The sequence below is a fragment of the Lithobates pipiens genome, unplaced genomic scaffold, assembly GCF_037356315.1.
Source record: "Lithobates pipiens isolate NorthernLeopardFrog02 unplaced genomic scaffold, aLitPip1_a1.2 Scaffold_13, whole genome shotgun sequence".
Classification (NCBI taxonomy): domain Eukaryota; kingdom Metazoa; phylum Chordata; class Amphibia; order Anura; family Ranidae; genus Lithobates; species Lithobates pipiens.
This window is the reverse complement of record NW_027507718.1, coordinates 146,321,219-146,340,304: the sequence shown is the minus strand read 5'-3', so window position 1 is coordinate 146,340,304 and position 19,086 is coordinate 146,321,219. Positions and strand designations below refer to the sequence as shown.

At 44.6% G+C, this 19,086-nt stretch overlaps 1 protein-coding gene across 23 annotated transcripts in view; it reads left to right on the top strand.

Annotated features, from left to right (window-relative positions):
* PTPRS (protein tyrosine phosphatase receptor type S) overlaps positions 1-19,086 on the top strand; it is a 733,740-nt gene that overhangs the window by 306,152 nt on the left and 408,502 nt on the right. For all 23 annotated transcript variants that reach the window (XM_077475694.1, XM_077475692.1, XM_077475693.1 and 20 more), the window contains one exon: positions 1,845-1,978. In XM_077475694.1, the coding sequence (XP_077331820.1) occupies positions 1,845-1,978 (134 nt within the window). The remainder of the gene's footprint in view (positions 1-1,844; positions 1,979-19,086) is intronic.

Genomic DNA, 19,086 nt, shown 5'->3' with positions numbered 1-19,086 from the left:
GAAATTAGGGGCGGATTTTTTGCCCCCCCCCCACTTGTCGGCCTAGGCCAAGACACAGCACTGCCTTACAGTGCCCCCCCCCCTCCCATACACAACAGCAGATATACTAGCCCATATAGGTGTCCTTTTATGAAACTGAGATCAGCTGCGCCCCGAGTAGTCTCTGATCTCAGGTCATAAACAGTTTGTGAAACTGAGGTAATCAACTGACAACATGTTCTCCACTGATTATAGCAGCACAGTAAGAATCTGTAACTGACTGTCACAGAAACGGCCAGTGTATGAAGGTGTGATCTCACTGGCGATCTGTGACAGAATTCTCACTTTCTGATTCTCAGAGGTGGAGAATCAGAGAGAGAAGCGCAAAGTTGGCTAAGTATTCTGGAGGAAGCAGGAGTCTTTTGACTTCCTCCTTTCACCCAAGAGCAGCCATACAGTCAGAGCACATCTTCCCTACCATTACACTCCCCAAAAACGAGCAGGTTAGCAATCTATAGTATGTGTGTATATATATATATATACATACACACACACACACACACACACACACACACATATCTCTCTCTCTCTAATATATATATATATATATATATATATATATATATATATGTGTGTGTGTATATATTATTCTACCTGCATTAAATGCTTATTATTAATGTCATTTTTATATAATTTTTAATTTATTATTATATAAAATTTTGTAAACCCTTAAATATGGTTTTACCCATGGCATGTTCTGTTACAGTTATACAGGTGTTTATCAATTATGAAATACGTTTTTTTTAAATTTATGAATAAATATTTATACTTTATTAAAATAATTTTTTAATGATTATAAATGTATTTTACATTTATATGAATGGCGTATAGCTGCATTACATATGTGGATTGCATTAATTTACTATACACCATTCACATTTAAATAGACACATGTATGATCTTTAAATATTGATAAAAACAATGTTTTTTAATAATTAGGTTAATGTATATTGTGCAGGGGGAATTTAACTTTATTATTTTATTAATCTGTTGGGGAATAATGTGTGCTGATTCATGTTCAACTTTTGTATCATACTGTAATCCCACTACATCACGCGAGATTACAGTGAGAGGGGCCGTTCTCAGGAGTTCCCGGCGTTTGTAGATCGCTTTTCAACTCCACATGATAAGTGAGCTAAAGACCATCATAAACAGGCATTCAGAGGAGTGCGATCTCCTCTGAGAATGCCTGAGAACTGAATAACGGTATTTTACCACAGTTTCATAAAAGGACACCAAAGTCAACATAACAGAGCCTCTGTCTGTAGCTCTTTCTGCACTGTTCACCACGTCGTAGTGTATTTTAGAAAGTACTAATTCCAATGTCTTATGTATTAGCTGCAGTGATCAGGAGCAGCTGTTTTACAGTGCATTTCTACACTATTGTATTGTGACATCATGACTTTTATGCTCTTCTGTTTTTATATCAACAACCTTGAAAAATGTATCTTCAGCTAGAACCTTTTTTTAACTTTGGATAGAATAAGGAGTTAGAGTCTGTCCATTTTTATTGCTTTCTGAGCCACTGTTGTAGATACTTCTCTTCTTTTCCACTGTATTGTATATAGCACAGAGAGTGAGAGAAAACTTTAACAGTCAGCATTAAAAATCCTATTTTTTAATAGACCCCTAGTCTGCTTTTATTTGCTGTCTGTGTGCTTTTTGGAGATTTCCAATCCTTTCCTTTCTTGGTCACAATGCTTTCATCAGGACAGGAAGTGAATGAAACTATCAGTGATATGCACACAATAAAATAGGAAAACATTTCATTGCATGTTAACTTTTTATGTTTTTTCTTTATGTAGTTCCTGGACAGCCAATGAATTTCAGAGCTGAAGCCAAATCAGAAACCAGCATTAGTCTCACCTGGAGTCCTCCACGCCAGGACAGTATTGTAAAGTATGAAGTGATTTACAAAGAAGGCGAGAAAGGGTCTGAGGTGGGTAGAGAATGGCTGTAAATCCTGCATGCATTGCTTTTAGGTAAAGCAAGTGTCCATTTCAGAAAATATAAGTGAACAGTCTACAGCAAGAATGCAGCAGTATTAGGTTGTTGGGTTAATTTACTAAAACTGGAGCATTGAAAATCTGGTGCAGCTCTGCAGGAAAATCTAGGTTCCAGGTTTTTATGTCACAGCTTTAGGCTTCATGCACACTGGATGTTTTTTAACATTTTTACAGCAGCTGTTTTTGGCTGTAGACATTTTTTTCTACACTCATTAAACTCTCCATCATGTTATCCTATGTGTCCATGCACACATAAGCTGTTATCAGCAGTTTTGGGCAGTGGCTTTTTTGAGCAGTAAAAAAACCCCAAAAACTAGTGGGTTCTAAGAGAAATGTTTTTCAGCTGCAAAAGCGCTCTAACGCTGATAAACGCTGAAAAACTTCGCTCACCAGTGTTTTTTAACATTTTAGATCCATTGAAAAAAAAAAAAAGATAAAATGCCAAAGTGGAAGAATACTAAAAAACACTATTGCAAAAAAGTTGAAAAAAGTTGAAAAACTCACTGCAAAGCTATTGACGTTTTTATAACGTTATTTTAATGTCTAGTGTGCATGAGGCTTAATTAAACAAGCTGAAGTTAAAAGCTGGCTACCATGCACAACTGCAACAGATTTGCCACTATCCAGTTTTAGTAAATCTACCCGTGTATATTACTAAGGCCCCATGCACACTGGAGCTCATAAACGGCCGTTCTGAACGTCGGATTGCTGTCAGGAAACCACTGTTTTAAAAACGAGATTTTATCAGCGTTTTGCATTGCCGTTAATGCACGTTTATCGGCGCTAGCTTTTAGCCGCGTTTATCTGCCTCTATTCAAAATCAATGGTTCCCTATGAGAGCCCATTGATTTGAATAGACGTCGCACCAGAGGGTAAGTATTTACCCCTTTTTTGTTTTTTTCTTGCATATTTGTCACACTTAAATGACTCAGATCATCAAACAATTTTTATTATTACACAAAGACAACCCGATTAAATACAAAATGCAGTTTTTAAATTATGGTTTAATTTATTGAGAGCCCATTGATTTGAATAGACGTCGCACCAGAGGGTAAGTATTTACCCCTTTTTTGTTTTTTTCTTGCATATTTGTCACACTTAAATGACTCAGATCATCAAACAATTTTTATTATTACACAAAGACAACCCGATTAAATACAAAATGCAGTTTTTAAATTATGGTTTAATTTATTAAGGCAAAAAAGCTGTCTGAACCTGCCTGGCTTTATGTGAAAAAGTAATTGCCCCCAAACCATATAACTGATTGTGCCACCCTTGGCGGCAACAACTGCAATAAAATGTTTGCGATAACTGGCAATGAGTCTTTCACATTGCTGTGGAGCAATTTTGGCCCACTGTTCTTTGCAGAATTGTATTAATTCAGCCACATTGGAGGGTTTTCCAGTATGAACGGCCTGTGTAAGGTCATGATACAGCATCTCAATTGGATTTAAGTCCGGGCTTTGACTAGGCTGCTCCAAAACCTAAATTTTGCTTTGTTTGAACCATTTGGAGATGGACTTGCTGTTGTGTTTCGGATTATTGTCCTGCTGCATAACCCAATGCACTTGAGCTTGAGGTTATGAACTGATGGCCGGATGGCCGTACATTCTTCTTTAGGATTTTCTGGTAGAGCTCAGAATTCAAAGTTCCATCAATAAGACCCCTTTCACACTGAGCCGCGAAATTGATGGTAAAGCGCCGCTAAAAATACAGCCGATGCACCCACCGCCCCAGTGTAAAAGGGGCCTTATGGTAAGTCGTCCAGGTCCTGAAGCTGCAAAGCAGTGCCAGACCATCACGCTACCACCACAATGTCTGATTGTTGGTATGATGTTCTTGTTATAAAATGCTGTATTCGTTTTATGCCAGATGTAATGGGACGCACACCTTCCAAAAAGTAAAATTTTTGTTTCATCAGTCCACAGCATATTTGCCTAATAGTCTTGGGGATAATTAGGATTTTTTTTTGGTAAATGTGAGCTGAGCCTTTGTGTTCTTTTTGGTCAGCAGTGGCTTTGGCCTTGTTGAATCGTGAACACTGATCTTACCAGAGGAAAGTGAGGCCTGCAGTTCTTTTAGATGTCGTTCTGGGATCTTTTATGACCTCTGATGATGTTTACTAGATTCAACCTTTAATGCCCCATACACAAGACCAGTTTTCCCATCGGTATAAATTCTGAAGGTTTTTCAGACGCTGAAACTGTCTTACGTACACACCAAAGTCCAATCGTCAAGAACGCGGTGACATACAACATGTACGACGGGACTAGAAAAAGGAAGTTCAATAGCCAATAGCTTCCGTCTCGTACTTGCTTCAGAGCATGCGTAGTTTTTGGTCCATTGGAACAGCATAGAGACGAGCGGATTTCCCAATAGGAATTGGTTCTGTCAGAAATATTTAAAACCTATTTCTAGGTCCATCAGAATAAAGAAAAAAAAAAAAGTCAGATGAGGCATACACATGATCAGAATATATGATAAAAAGCTTCCGTTTGACATTTTCTTTTGGACATTCCGCTTGTGTGTACGTGGCATAATAGTATATACAGTGTCTCTTCTGTTTTTTATTCTCAGAGTGGATTAGAGATTTTGCCTACTAACCATATACAGTAAAATCTTGGATTGCGGGCATAATTCATTCCAGAAACATGCATGTAATCCAAAGCACGTATCTATCAAAACGATACATTTCCCCATAAGTAATCATGAAAACTAAAATTATTAGTTCCACAACCATTTATTCATCCTTCAGTTTATAGTCCATATAAAAAGATTATAGCAGTGTGACCAGGTTGTATAACCATAAAATGTCCATCCACAAATTGAAGCCTCCACAAGGGGATTAGAAGCAAAATCCAGCAGGAACTACAGAGTATAAAAGAGAAGAGAGGCTCCTCTAAGTGTAGCAATATATTGCTAAATGTTGTACCATCATTAAATGTAACCATATTGCTACACTGAGAGGCGCCTCTCTTCTCTTTTATACTCAGTTGTGACATGACTTGTATATCAAATCAAAATTATTTAAAAATGTTGCTCGTCTTGCAAAACACTCTCAAACTAAGCTACTCTCAAACCAAGGTTTTATTGTAGCTAGGTTTTTTATATTTACCACTGCATATACCGTATTTATCGGCGTATAACACGCACTTTTTTCCCCTTAAAATCATGGGAAAATCATGGATGCGTGTTATACGCTGATTCCCCCGCCGATCTGCGCTGTCTGTGAAGCGCCGCCAACATTTACCGAGCTGAGCCGAGTGTACTGTGTACTCGGCTCCGCTCTCAGTCACACCCAGTCCCGCCTCCTAGCCTTTACGTCCCATTGGCCCGGTGTTGTGTCCATCACAGGAGCCAGGACAAGGGGCGGGACGGGGGCGTTACTGCGAGCAGAGCCGAGTAGCCGAGTACCCTCGGCTCGGCTCGGTCTGTGTCGGCGGCGGGAGGAGCCGAAGATCTCGACGGCGGCGGCGGGATGAGCCAAAGATCTCGGCGTCGGCGGGAGGAGCCGAAGATCTCGACAGCGGCGGCGGGAGGAGCCGAAGATCTCAACGGCGGCGGCTGGAGGAGCCGAAGATCTCGACGGCGGCGGTAAATTTAAAACTAACCATGCTGCAATTTTGGGAAAGGCTGCAGGGGGACAGTGTAGGGCTGCAGGGGGACAGTGTAGGGCTGCAGGGGGACAGTGGAAGGCTACATTGATGGGCATTTAAAATGTAAGGTTTTTTCCTTAAACTTGCCTCCTAAAAGTTTTTTTCCTTAAACTTCCCTCCTAAACTTGGGGTGCGTGTTATACGCCGGCGCGTGTTATACACTGATAAATACAGTAGATATTTAAGAAGAAATTGCCTTTTTTTTAACTTTACATATTAACTAAGTTAAACACCACACTTTTTTAAGGTTATTATCCATTTAATCATAACAATAATCGGCCAACTAATCGATTATGAAAATAATCATTAGTTGCAGCCCTACTCTAAAATGGTCTTCAAGAGTTCCTTAAAAGTCCATGAGGCTAAACTTAATTTCTCTTTCGTTCATTAATGGACACAGCTCCTATAAATCTTGACCTTAGGGTTATATCGCCACCTTCAGGAGAGGACTAGGCAGAACATGTAAAACATGAAAAACAGCAAAACGGCATAGCACCGCCCAGGGGGCAGTCCCACTGGCTATAACCCCTCACTCTGCTTCCTGCAGCTCAGTTTTTTCTGCCTAGTGTAGGAGAAGGACCTGGCTCCCTGAGAGGACCATTGGTCCTGGGAATTTTTCGATCCTGTGATCTACAATCAACAACCGGGCTGGGTGACAGGCTGAATAATATAAATCATTGTAGTCTCCCCAGCCTGGCCATTGAGCGTGAGCAGACCCTAGCTACGCGCTGGATCGGCCACGACATGCCCCTTTCTGGTCCAGGGGCTGCCAGTGAGCTTTATGCTCCGGGGCACACATATGACCGGGCTACTGCAGTCCGTGTCACAGTGTGCCATGGCCGTCAGCCACCCCGTACTGCTCGGGTGATGGATCTGTGATTGATGGAATGCGTCCAGCGGTCCCGACAGGAGAGGTAAGTATGGCTCCACCTATCTCAGCAGGATGGAGCAACTGGGCATTCCCTGGGAGTTCGACTAGGGGGTCTCTCACGCTCCCTTTGTTCTCTCTCTGTCCCTCTTTCCCTCCTCCCCATACTGGGCTCCTGTGTGACTGGACATGAGGTGCTGTGTACGTAACTGGCCGGGGTCCTCTGGCGGGGGGGGGGGGGGGCTCCAGGCCTTGGTGGGGTGATGCGCTGGCTGTTAGGGCCCGTTCCTTCTTTCCCTGTTTTTTCTGGTCACAGTGAGGTGTTCGGCCGTTTGCCATGAGGGGGGCCACTGCGCAGGCCACGGCCATTTCCCAGAGGCAATGGCCATTTTCCTGTAGCCTTAACCAGTGTATTACTGTCGGCCATTTCCTAGAAGGTTTGGCGGCCATTTTCTCTAAGTTTTTTTTTTTTGCTAGAACGACCGGTGGCCATTCTCTTGTAGCCTCAGCTTGTTTTTACCCCAGTGCTTGTGATACATCTTGAATGGTGCGATTTTTACTCGGAACATCTCAAGCTTGGCACAGGGGAGAGCGCACAGCGACAGCACGGCTCAGTACCTGGATCAGGGTGGTGAGTCCTGCAGGGGGTCCCTCAGTCTGTGAAGCAGCTAGGAGGGTGGGATTTGTGTGCCTTGCCTTAGGTCCCTGAGTGGTGACAGGCAAGTGAGGGTCAGCATGGCATCAGAGGCTTCTTTCCCAGACATACCTGTTGTTGCAACTGGCTCACTTGCACCTGCGGTGCCCATGGACGCTTTGTCGGCAGTTCCTGGAGATTTTCGTTGCCAGGGTGGAAGCGGTGTGTGGGCGCAGGGGGGGGGGGGTAAACGAACTCCCACTCCCCCCCCCCCCATCTTCTGGGGAAAGCTCTGATTCAGACTCAGATAGTGAGGATAACTCTGTGTCCGGGTTAGCGCAGGAAAAGGCGCTTGTAGGAGCACTTATCACAGCAGTGCGGGGTACCCTGAACAGACAGGATACAGCAGGGGCATCTGCAGAGGTGGCAGTCCTTTTTAAGTCCTGCAAACTGCTCCGCACTTCTCAGGTGTTTCTGTATTTAAAAGGGTTGTAAAGGCAAACATTTTTTCACCTTAATGCATTCTATGCATTAAGATGAAAAAACATCAGACAATGCCGGTGCCTCCAGCCCCCCCCCCCCCCCGTTTTTCTTACCCGTCCCCTCGAAAGTCCCGCGCTCGCACCCGACATCCTCTTCGCCGATCAGCATGGCTGCTGATTGGTTACAGTGAAAGGATTCAAAGCAGCGCAGCCATTGGCTTGCGCTGCTGTCAATCATATCCAATGACGTGGTGCGCGGGGGGCGGGGCCTAGTGATACAGCGAACGGCTATGACCGCCGGATGTATCACGGGTGTGCGCCCGCAAGCACTTCTCACCACTCACCATGTGATGGAGCTGGCATGAACGTCCGTGTGGGGGGGAGAGGAGACCGCCGCCGAGGGACCCCAGAAGACCAGGTTCAGGGCCACTCTGTGCAAAATGAGCTGCACAGTGGAGTTAAGTATAACATGTTTGTTATTTAAAAAATAAATAAATACCTTTACAATCCCTTTAACTTATTTTGATAAGTTTATATACAAGGAATAGGGGAGCCTGCAATGGGCCTATTCAGTCACGAGAAGGATGGTGGTTCATTACTCCTTTAAGGAGAGCCTCCTAAAAAAATGGGCATCTCCTCCGGTCATTTACCCCCCGGTATCCAGGTTAAATTAAGTAACCGCGATTCTGGTAGAAGGGACTCCTGTCTCCAAGGACCCTACCGATAGGCATGCGGAGGCGGTGGCCCGGTCCATGTGTATGGTGGTGGGGTCAGCGTTATGACCAGTGTTGGCCGTGGCCTTGGTGTCACAGGCGTTTACTGAATGGGCAAAATTGCTGCAACTGGAATTGGTGAAGCAATAGACTTCCTCGGTCTGCGTAGAACTGGCAGACCTGTTGGTGTATGGCCTTAAGTATGATATCGGTGATGCGGCCCTGTATACAGTCCCCCTGCTCTCTATAGCATCAGTATCAGCAGTGGTGCTACGGCACCTGATGGCTGAAATGCTGGTCTTGGGACCAGGTATCCAAAAAAGCACTGGGGGATTTGCCCTTCCAAGGTGAGAGGCTATTTGGAACCTCGCTGGATGACATTATTAGGAATGTCACCGGTGGGAAGTGCGTGTTTCTCCCACAGTCCAGGAAGGGTAAGCAGCCACGCCGTAGGCATTGGCCCTCTTTCCACTCTGAAGTGGCATTTCCGCTCGTCCGGATCGGCTGGTAAGCACTCCCAGTCCGACAAGGCACATGCGCAGGGACGAAAGCTCCCCTGGTTTTGCAAGCCAAACATATTCTGCGAGCAAAGATGTTGCCACATGAAGGTTGCCCCCGCCCGATTCTCGGGTGTGGGGTCAACTTCAGGAGTTTGTAGCTCAGTGGACCCCCCTACGGTCCGACTGATGGGTCTACAAACTGGTTTCAGTGGGATACAAGATAGAGTTTCTTTCTTGCCCACAAAACAGATTCTTTACCACCAGCCTTCATTTGCTTCCGGGTCGTCGGGAGGCCCTGTTTGGGGTTGTACAGGACCCGCTTCTGCGCGGGGTGATAGTTCCGGAAAGGTTTCAGGGATTCTTCTCCAATCTGTTTGTAGTCCCGAAAAAGGAAGGGGTCTGTCCAATACTGGACCTTAAAGCCCTCAACAGCTTTGTGAAAGTGCAAGGCTCAGGATGGAATCAGTTCGCTACGTGGTCGCTGCATTCCATCCGGGGGACGTGGACATCAAGGACGAATACTTACATATACCCATATGCCTCAGGCATCAGCGGTTTCTGCGATTTGCAGTTGGGGAAGAGCACTACCAATTGGTGGCTCTCCCTTTTGGCCTGGCGTCAGTGCCCAGGGTGTTAACCCCATTCTGGCATTGTTAAGGCAACGCGGGATCGCAATCCTAGGTTACCTGGACAACCTCCTTCTGAGAGCAGCTCAGAATTAAAGGAGGATGTGCGATCACCATGCAAACTCTTCGGAAGATTGGTTGGGTACTGAACCTAAAAGAGTCGGGTTTTGTACTCACCGTAAAATCCTTTTCTCTGAAGTTCATTGACAGACACAGCACCCACCCCTCCTATTTCTGGTACTGCTTTTTGACGAACTGAGCTGCAGGAAGCAGAATGAGGTGTTATAGCCAGTGGGTCTGCCCCCTGGGTGGTGCTATGCAGTTTTGCTGTTTTTACATGTTCTGCCTAGTCCTCTCCTGAAGGTGACGATATAACCCTAAGGTCAAGATGCTGTGGCCGTCAATGAACTTCAGAGAAAAGGATTTTACTGTGAGTGCAAAAATCCTATTTTATGTTGTGATTCTAATCTTGTTGTCTGTCATATTAGGAATTCAGATACTGCTTGTCTTTCTCTGTGGAGTAAGTAAACTTGCCTGTATCCAGTTAACCACTTCAGCCCCGGGAAGAGTTGGCTGCTCAATGCCCAGAGCACTTTTTACAATTTGGCACTGCGTTGCTTTAACTGGTATTTGCGTGGTCATGCAATGCTGTACCCAAACTAAATTTGCGTCCTTTTTTCCCACAAATAGAGCTTTCTTTTGATGGTATTTGATTGTCTCTGCGATTTTTATTTTTTTGCAATATAAACAGAAAAAGACAGACATTTAAAAAAATATATATATTTTCTACTTTTTGATATAAAAAAATACAATAAACTCAATGTTAGTCATACATTTAGGCCAAAATGTATTCAGCCACATGTCTTTGGTAAAAAAAAAGTCAATAAGCATATATTTATTGATTTGCGCAAAAGTTATAGCGTTTACAAACTAGGGTATATTTTCTGGAATTTATGCAGCTTTTAGTTTGACTGCCTATCTAATTTCTTGAGGTGCTAAAATGGCAACAGGGCAGTACACCCCCCCCCCCCAATCACCTTATTTTGGAAAGTAAACACCCCAAGGAAATTTCTGAGAGGCATGTTGAGCCCATTGAATATTTTATTTTTTTGACACAAATGATTGAAAAATTATCAAAAATTTTTAAATTACACACAGTAGTCACTAAATGATATGTTGCTTAAACATGCCATGGTTATGTGGAATTACACCCCAAAATACATTCTTCTGCTTCTCATGAGTATGGTGCTACCACTTGTGAAATGCCTTGTACACACGGTCGGACATTCCCACAACAAAATCCGTCTGATTTTTTTTTTGACGGATTTTGTCCTAAACTGATGTTGCATACACACGGTCGGACAAAGTTGTCGGAAAATCCGATTGTTCAGAATGTGATGACGTTCGTTCATTGCAACGGGTTTACATTGAGGCTAGTAGCCAATAGCTTTGGTCTCGTAATATGATCTCAGTATGCGTGGCACTTTGTCTCATCGGAATTCTCCACAAACGATCAGAAAAGCAGAAAATTGTACCATACTTAGGGTCCTTTCACACGGGGCGGATCAGTTCTGATCCGCCCCGTGGATGTCCGTTTGCTCAGCGGGGATCACTCCGCCGATCCCCGCTGAGCAGGGAGATGACAGGTCTGTCTCCGCACACTGTGCAGGGACGGACCTGTCACAGCGCCGCTCTCCCCTATGGGAGATCGGATGACGACGGACCGCAGTGCCCGTCGTCATCCGATCCGATCCGCAGACGGATGGAAAAATAGCTTTTTCCTCCGTTACACTTTTTCGGATCGGAGCGGGTCGGATGTCAGCGGACATGTCACCGCTGACATCCGACGCTCCATAGAGCTCTATGGAGCACCCGTTCAGGTCCGCCTGAAAAACTGACAGGCGGGCCTGAACGGGACGTTAGTGTGAAAGGGGCCTTACCGTAATTTTCTTTTCCTGGTGCCTATCCATGGCAGCATACCTGTGACAAGCTCCGCCTTGGCTCCTCCCTCAGGACTGGTGAATATTATAAAAGAAATCGTTAGCACAGCCCCAGCATTCTCTGTAATATAGAATACCGAGGGTGGGATTGTATGCTGCCATGGATAGGCACCAGGAAAAGAAAATTACGGTAAGTATGGTACAATTTTCTGTTTTCCTGGTGCCTCCATGGCATCATACCTGTGACAAATAACTAGCTGAGACGGGTGGGATACTTAGAAGTCTATTTTAAAGAAATTATTATTTAGAAGAAGTGAGGGCTGATGTGACTGCCTGTCTGCCAAACTCTACCGGTGAAAGAGCTCCTGGGTCCACCCTGTAATGTTTCAGAAACGTATATGTCGGGATGACCAAGTCGCTGCCCCACAAATAGTTTCAATTGACACATTCGCTCTTGCCGCCCAAGAGGCAGAAACTGCTCTGGTGGAGTGCGCTCTGACCGCCAAAGGGGGTTCCAGCCCCTTTGTCCTCTACACCCTGTGAATGAGTTTAACGATCCATGAGGCAATCGTTCTTGCTGACGCCTCCTTGCCTTGGTTTTTGCCCCAGGGAATTATAAACAGCCTGATGGAATCCCTGAATGATGTTGTGGCCTGCAGATAGCATTTCAAAGTGGAGGCAATGACTAGCTCATGAAGAGAACCAAAGTCCTGTTCTGAAAATGTTGGGAGTGCCCAAGGTTCTGACGTGTTTAAGGATGATGCGACTTTGGGAAGAAATCCTTGCACTGTTCTGAGTTCTACTCTGTCCGGATAGGATATAATGTGATTATGATCTGCTCCTAAAGTTTGGAGCTCTGAAACCCGTCTGCCAGAGGTTATAGCTATCAGGAAGGCTAGCTTCAAGGCTAGATTCCAAAGCGATGCCGACTCCTAAGGGGCAAAAGGTGGAATGGCTAAGGACTCTAGGAAGATAGCAAGGTCCCAAGTGGGAAAAGATTATTTAGTTGGCGGTCGGATCTTTTTGACAGCTTTGAAGAACTGGATTATTAATGGGTCCTCGGCCCATCTTCTACTGGTTTGCCAATGAAATTGCTGATACCTGTACTTTTAGTGTACCTAGTGCAAGACCTAGGTCTAGGCCTGCCTGCAAAAACTCAAGAATTTGAGAGGATGATGAGGAATCTGGATCACAGCTTCTGCCAATCATGAAGACCCTGAACTTTTGTTTGTGGATGGTTTTCTTGCCTCGAGCAGGGTTGCGATCAGTTTGTTGGAACACCCTAGGGATTGAAACCTTTCCCTTTCAGCTGCCAGATGTGAAGATCCAGCCTGCGGGGATCTGGAAGGGTGTGACATCCTTGCGACAGGAGAAGAGGTATTATTGGAACCTTGACTGGAAGTCGGGTACTTAGATACATTGCTGTGGGGAACCAAGGACGTCTTGGCCAGTACGGTAGGGCCGCTATCACTGTCGTGGTTTCTATCATAAGTCTTGACGGGAATCTTGGAATGAAAGGCCGTGGAGGGAAGGCATAGGCCCGATTGCATGCCCAGGGGGCTGAGAGGGCATCTATTGCCTCCTTTGGGGGTGAGGAAGCCTTAAGATGCACCTTGGAAGCTTGGTATTGAATACTGTTTCAAATAGGTCTAGCTCGAGGGGACCCCACTGGTTCACTATCCATTCGAAAATCTACGGGTGTAGAGACCATTCGTTGGCATCCACAAACTTGCGGGAAAGGCGGTCGGCCCTCAAGTTGATAAACTTCCCTCAGGTCCTTTAGATTCCTTTCTGCCCAGAGTATTATGGGTTCCACCTCCTTCAGGAGGGACCTGCTGCATGTCCCCCCTTGCCCGTGTACATAGGATACCGCAGCCCTGTTGTCCATTCGGAGGAGAACTGGTTTTCCTGTAATCTCGAACCTTAGGGCTAGTAACGCAAGGTAGGCCACTTTGACCTCCAGGACATTCGACACCGGACCTGCTGTATGGAAGGACCATCTATGCTGCACTGAGATCTGGTTGCAGTGTGCTCCCCAACCTGCTGCACTGGCATCGGTAGTAATTGTGATCCAGTCGACATGCCCTAACGGGCGTGATTTCAGAAGTGTCTGTTTCTTCATCCACCATTGCAGACTCCTGAGCATCAAGGTCGACAAGTGTATGGTTTGGGATAGATACCGCCTGTACCACAGTCTTTCGCCAGGAGTAGAAGGTCGTCCAAGTAGTGGCATACCCGAAGCCCCAATTCTCTCAGAGGGGCTATGATGGAAATCAGGGTCTTTGTGAAGACTCTTGGCGATGTGCAGAGGCCAAATGGAAGACTCTGGAATTGGAGATGTACCTGCCCCACCGCAAATCTCAGATACTTCTGGAACGGAGGGAGTATGGGTATATGCTGGTAAGCGTCCTGCAAGTCTATTGACAACATCCAGTCCCCTGGTTGGTCTACACAAATAATCGTTCGTAGTGACTCCATTTTGAATCTTACTAGGAAGATATAACGATTTAGACTTTTTAGGTCTATCACGGGTCTCCACCCTCCATTTCCCTTGGGGACTAGAAACAGGGTTGAGTAAAACCCCGAAAATCTCTCTGATGGAGGCACTGGAACTACCGCTTGCTGTTCCTGCAAGGAGAGAAGAAATTGCTGTAGCACTTCCGTTTTTTAGGGGGGAACCTTGACACCCTTGTCAGGGAGAAGAAGTCCTTGGGAGGTTTGTCTAGGAACGACCAGAAATGGCCGTATTTGACTGTGGAGACTACCCAAGGATCCCTACACTTTTGTTCCCAGATCTTTGAGAAGTGTTTTAGCTTGGCCCACACAGGAATCACTTGGGCTTGCCTGGCGTCAAAAGGATTTAGTAGAATCCTGTGGGGTAGGCACTGGTCTCTGTCTTCGGGTTTTGAGGAACGTGGACTGTGTGCTTTTCCAATTATGCCTGAAGCCTTTTCCCTGCCTGGACTGTCGGTAATCCTTATTCTTGAAGTATTGGAATCTGGATGCGAATGTCCTGGAGCGCCTAGATCACCTGTGTTGGGGTAGCAGGCCTGATTTTCCACCAGTGTCTCGAGAGATGGCCTTGTCCAGTTTTTCCCCAAACAAGGCTTTACCATCAAATGGTATCTTGCACCAGTTCTGTTTGGAGGCGATATCTACTGCCCACAGTTTCAGCCACAAGGCCCGTTTGGCCATAACTGTGTGGAGCATTGCCCTTGCGGAGCAACAAATTGAATCAATGGCGGCTTCACCAATAAAGTCTGCTGAGAGCTTCAGCTCATCCAAGGCCCTGATTATATCCTCCTTTGGGATGTCCTGTTGGATTGCCGACTCTATATTATCTGTCCAGACGCGTAGCGCATTGGACACTGATGTCAGGGCTGTGACAGATTTACAGGCATTGCCTGCCATCTGGTATGCTTTCTTGAGATCGAGATCCATCCTTCTGTCCAGTGGATCCTTAAAAGAAGTTGATTCTTCCAGGGGCAACGTGACATTCTTTGCCAACCTTACCACTGCTGCATCGACCACTGGAGAACCCTCCAGCATTGCGGAATCAGCCTATGAGAGAGGATATAACTTTCCCAACCGATTAATAGAGAATCTTTTCTCTGTCTTTTTCCACTCTTCTGCAATCACACCCCTGATCTCGTCCATGAGAGGAAAAAAGGAGATCTGGCTTTTGAGAAAGTACGATTTAGACTTCTTAACCTCAGTGTTGGTCTCTTCCCAGCCGATCGCTTGTTTAGCTGCCTGTACATAAGGCTGGACCATGGAGAAAGCAAAGCCAGAGGCCTCTAGGCCATCAGATGATTCCTCTGAGATGGCATTCTCTTCCTGATGTTTAGAGGAAGATGCCGGCGTCAGACGAAAATACCACTTGTGGACAGCCCCAGCATGGAAGCCTTAGCCGTTTGCTCCTGAGGAGGAGACGCTGGTTGTTGCGTCATCATTGTGGCTACCAATTGCGCAAGGGAGTCCTTTATTGCTTTCTTAAGTAGGTCTGCCATTTGCAGACCTTCAGATTCTCTGTCCGCTGCATAGTCCCTGAGGCAATCTCAAACAGATCAGTTTGTCTGAAAGTGGGGCCGCTCCACAGGCCTGACATTTTGGAGATCTATGTCTCGGGGAGCATGAATGACGGCACTTTTTGGCCGATGCTTTCCTGCCACTAATCCCCATGCCTGGATGACCTGTCTCTGCTGTGACTAGAGTCGTCATCGTCTCCATGTCGCCTTGAGGTCCTCTTAGACATCTTCTGGCGTACAGGACTGAAATACATAAAAGTACCAGCCTCAGTGGACTCTTTTTTTTTTTTAAAGTATCAACTTACCTGGACGTGGGTCCTTACCTCGGGTGTAGAGTAGGATCTTGTGCGGGTGGCGAATGGCTCATACTAGACGGATTAGCAGAAGCAGCAGCTAAGAAAAGAGTTTTAGAGGAGAAAAATCAACCCGCCGTGCCCTTGACTGGTAAAAGGTATTTTACCTCTATAAATAACGGTTTCTCTACGTTTTGTCTTCTTGTCCCTTTTTTTTGGGGGGGGGGGGGGGGGGTTAAATTTAATTTATTTATATATATATATATATATATATATATATATATATATATTTTTTTTTTTTTTTTTTGGCACCCAAACGAATATTTATTTAATAAATTTTTATTAATTTTATTTAATAATTTAATATGTTTATTTCATTTTATATTATTTAATTATTTGTTTATTTATTTATTTATTTATTTTTTTCATTATATTACCATAAAAGAGTGGTTGTTTCTTTCTTGGAGCTCAGAGTAGCAGTTCTCCCTGCAGCCACAGGCGTCCCACTGAGGCTATCAGGGAGATAAGCAGTAGAACAGGAGAGGCAGGGCACGCCTCTATCCTGTCTTTGACATTTTTCAAAAATGGCCGCCGCGGCCCCCGAATCCACTGCGCATGCGCCGACCGGCGGAACAGTAAGCTGGAAGCCTCGCACCGCCGGCGCATGCGCAGAGCACGGCGGGGAACGCAGAGAGTTAAATAAAACGCCGGCGCTGAGCGCGCGTGGCTCCTATGGAGCCGGGAACGGCGGCAGGGGCTAAGAGAGGTTTTTCCTCTGAGAGAAACAAACAAATGGGAGGTCAAAAGAAAAGAAAGAAAGAAAGTAAAAAATGGAAGGTTGGGGAGGGGAAGAGAGGAAAAGAGAGAGGGAAGAGAAAAGGGAAAAGATAAAAGATATAAAACCTAAAAGGGAAAGGAAAGGGAGGAAGAAAAGAGAGAAGGGGAAACAAAAAAGAAATGTAGAAATAGCTGCTGCCTCCGTTACCATGAATGAGCTGGTGCCTGATCAACTTGCAAATAACGCTCTTACTTAAGAGACAAACTGCTTGTCCCAAAAGATCCTACAGAAGGGACTTCCAACCTTATAAGCGCGTTTAGCTGCCCAAGAGAAGGAACTGCGTCTGGGAGAGGCTTGAACCCGGACGGAAGCTGCCGACTGCAGTAGGTAAGGACGTTCGACCAGAATTCACTGCCATGAGGTATGAGGAAAAAAAGGAGAATGCTGGGGCTGTGCTAACGATTTCTTTTATAATATTCACTAGTCCTGAGGGAGGAGCCAAGGCGGAGCTTGTCACAGGTATGCTGCCATGGAGGCACCAGGAAAAGTCCAATCGGATTTGTTTGTCAGAAAATTTGAGATTCTGCTCTAAAAAAATTTCCGTCTGAATTTCTGATGGAAAAAGTCAGATCGGATTTTCCGACAATATAATCCGATCGGACCTTTTCCATCTGAATTTCCAACCGTCTGTACAAGGCATAAGACTTTTTGGGAGCCTAGCCGCGTACAGAACCCCGAAAACTAAGCACCGCCTTCAGGATTTCTAAGGGCATACATTTTTGATTTCACTCTTCACTACCTATCACAGTTTTGAAGTCCATAAAATGCCAAGATAGCCCAACCCCCCCCCCATATTACCCAATTTTGGAAAGTAGACACCCCAAGTTCTTTGCTGAGAGGCATGTTGAGTATTTTGCAGATCTCGCTTTTTGGCACAAAGTTTTCTTCATTTTCAAAAACAAATAGCTGGAAAATACTCATCATGCTTCTTTGCAAATACCTTTGGTTGTCTACTTTCCAAAATAGGGTCATTTTGGAAGGTTTTGTGCTATCTGGACATTTCAGGGCCTCCATAACTGTGATAGGTAATGAGGAGTAAAATCACAATTTTACGGCTTTAAAAAGCCTGAAGGCGGTGCTTGATTTTTGGGGTCCTGTATGTGGCTAGGCTCCCAAAAAGTCTTACATGTGGTATCCCCATACTCAGGAGAAGCAGCAGAATGTATTTTGGAGTGTATTTAAAAATCAAATAAATGGTGTTGCGCTACCTGAACTGAATTAAAATTAAAGTGCCTTATGCTTATGTAAATAATAACAATGTTATTAAGTGATAATAGATAATGGTAGATGGTGTTGCACTACCTGAAAACGTTAGGCTAAACTATACTAAATTAAAATTAAAGTGCCTTGTGCTTATGTGAAAGATAACAGTGTTAATGAGTGACCCACTCCCGAGAGCAGTGTCTCCTTCTATTGAGTGGTATTTGTTCCTTTTGGGTAAATATATGTGATAGAAAAAAATATAAGAACTCCAATGTTTTACAATTACATATTATGCACAATAAAAAACATTAAAATAATCCAAAACTGTGAAGCATCTCCAACAGATTAATCCTTGAATAATCAATGAAACAAAATATCCAATCTGTTACAAATCATAAACCAAAAGTGTCATGTGCTTTGAATATTCAAATGAATATCTCCAAGATAAAAACTCATAAAATATTTTTCCTTATACTAAAACGTGCAACACACAATGCATGCTTAAACAAGAAAGCTATGTAATAAAGTTTTTGGTGAAATTAAATAAAATACGGTGACCAGTGGCTATTTTTCAGTGATCTTCTTAGTAAGAAGAATAAAATAATAGAGTCTATATGTGAGCTGAAATGGGTAAAGTGACCAGTGGCTTATTCAGTGCTTCTCAAAAACAGGTGCCAGCAACTGTGTTTTGTGATTCCTGTATCTCCAGTGTTCACGGCACACCAGGTAGAGTGGCCCCTTACCTTACTGCTGTAAGGTAAACAGCAAACCAAGCAAACGACAGGGTCCAGGGGTTATTCTCTAATTCCTGGTAGATGGGTACTGGCCCCCTCGGCTGGAATTTTTCACCTCAGATAATTTCCATATGGATCTTAAGCCTCAATACCATCCACAAAGGTCTCATAGGAAAGAAAGAGGTATACTCCGATGGTGAAGTACGTTCGTAAATTTTATTAAAGAAATGTATTGAAAAGATACTCACAAACAGGTAGTAAAAACACAGCTTTAAAAATGAACGAGCGTTCCGCTCGTGTTGTGAACGTCACTTCCGGTATCCTAGTTCCTCCTGTTCCGACGCATATCGTCACTAGTCACTAGTTCCCTGATGAAGTCACGTGACTAGTGACGATACGCGTCGGAACTAGGATACCGGAAGTCACGTTCACAACACGAGCGGAACGCTCGTTCGTTTTTAAAGCTGTGTTTTTACTACCTGTTTGTGAGTACCTTTTCAATACATTTCTTTAATAAAATTTACGA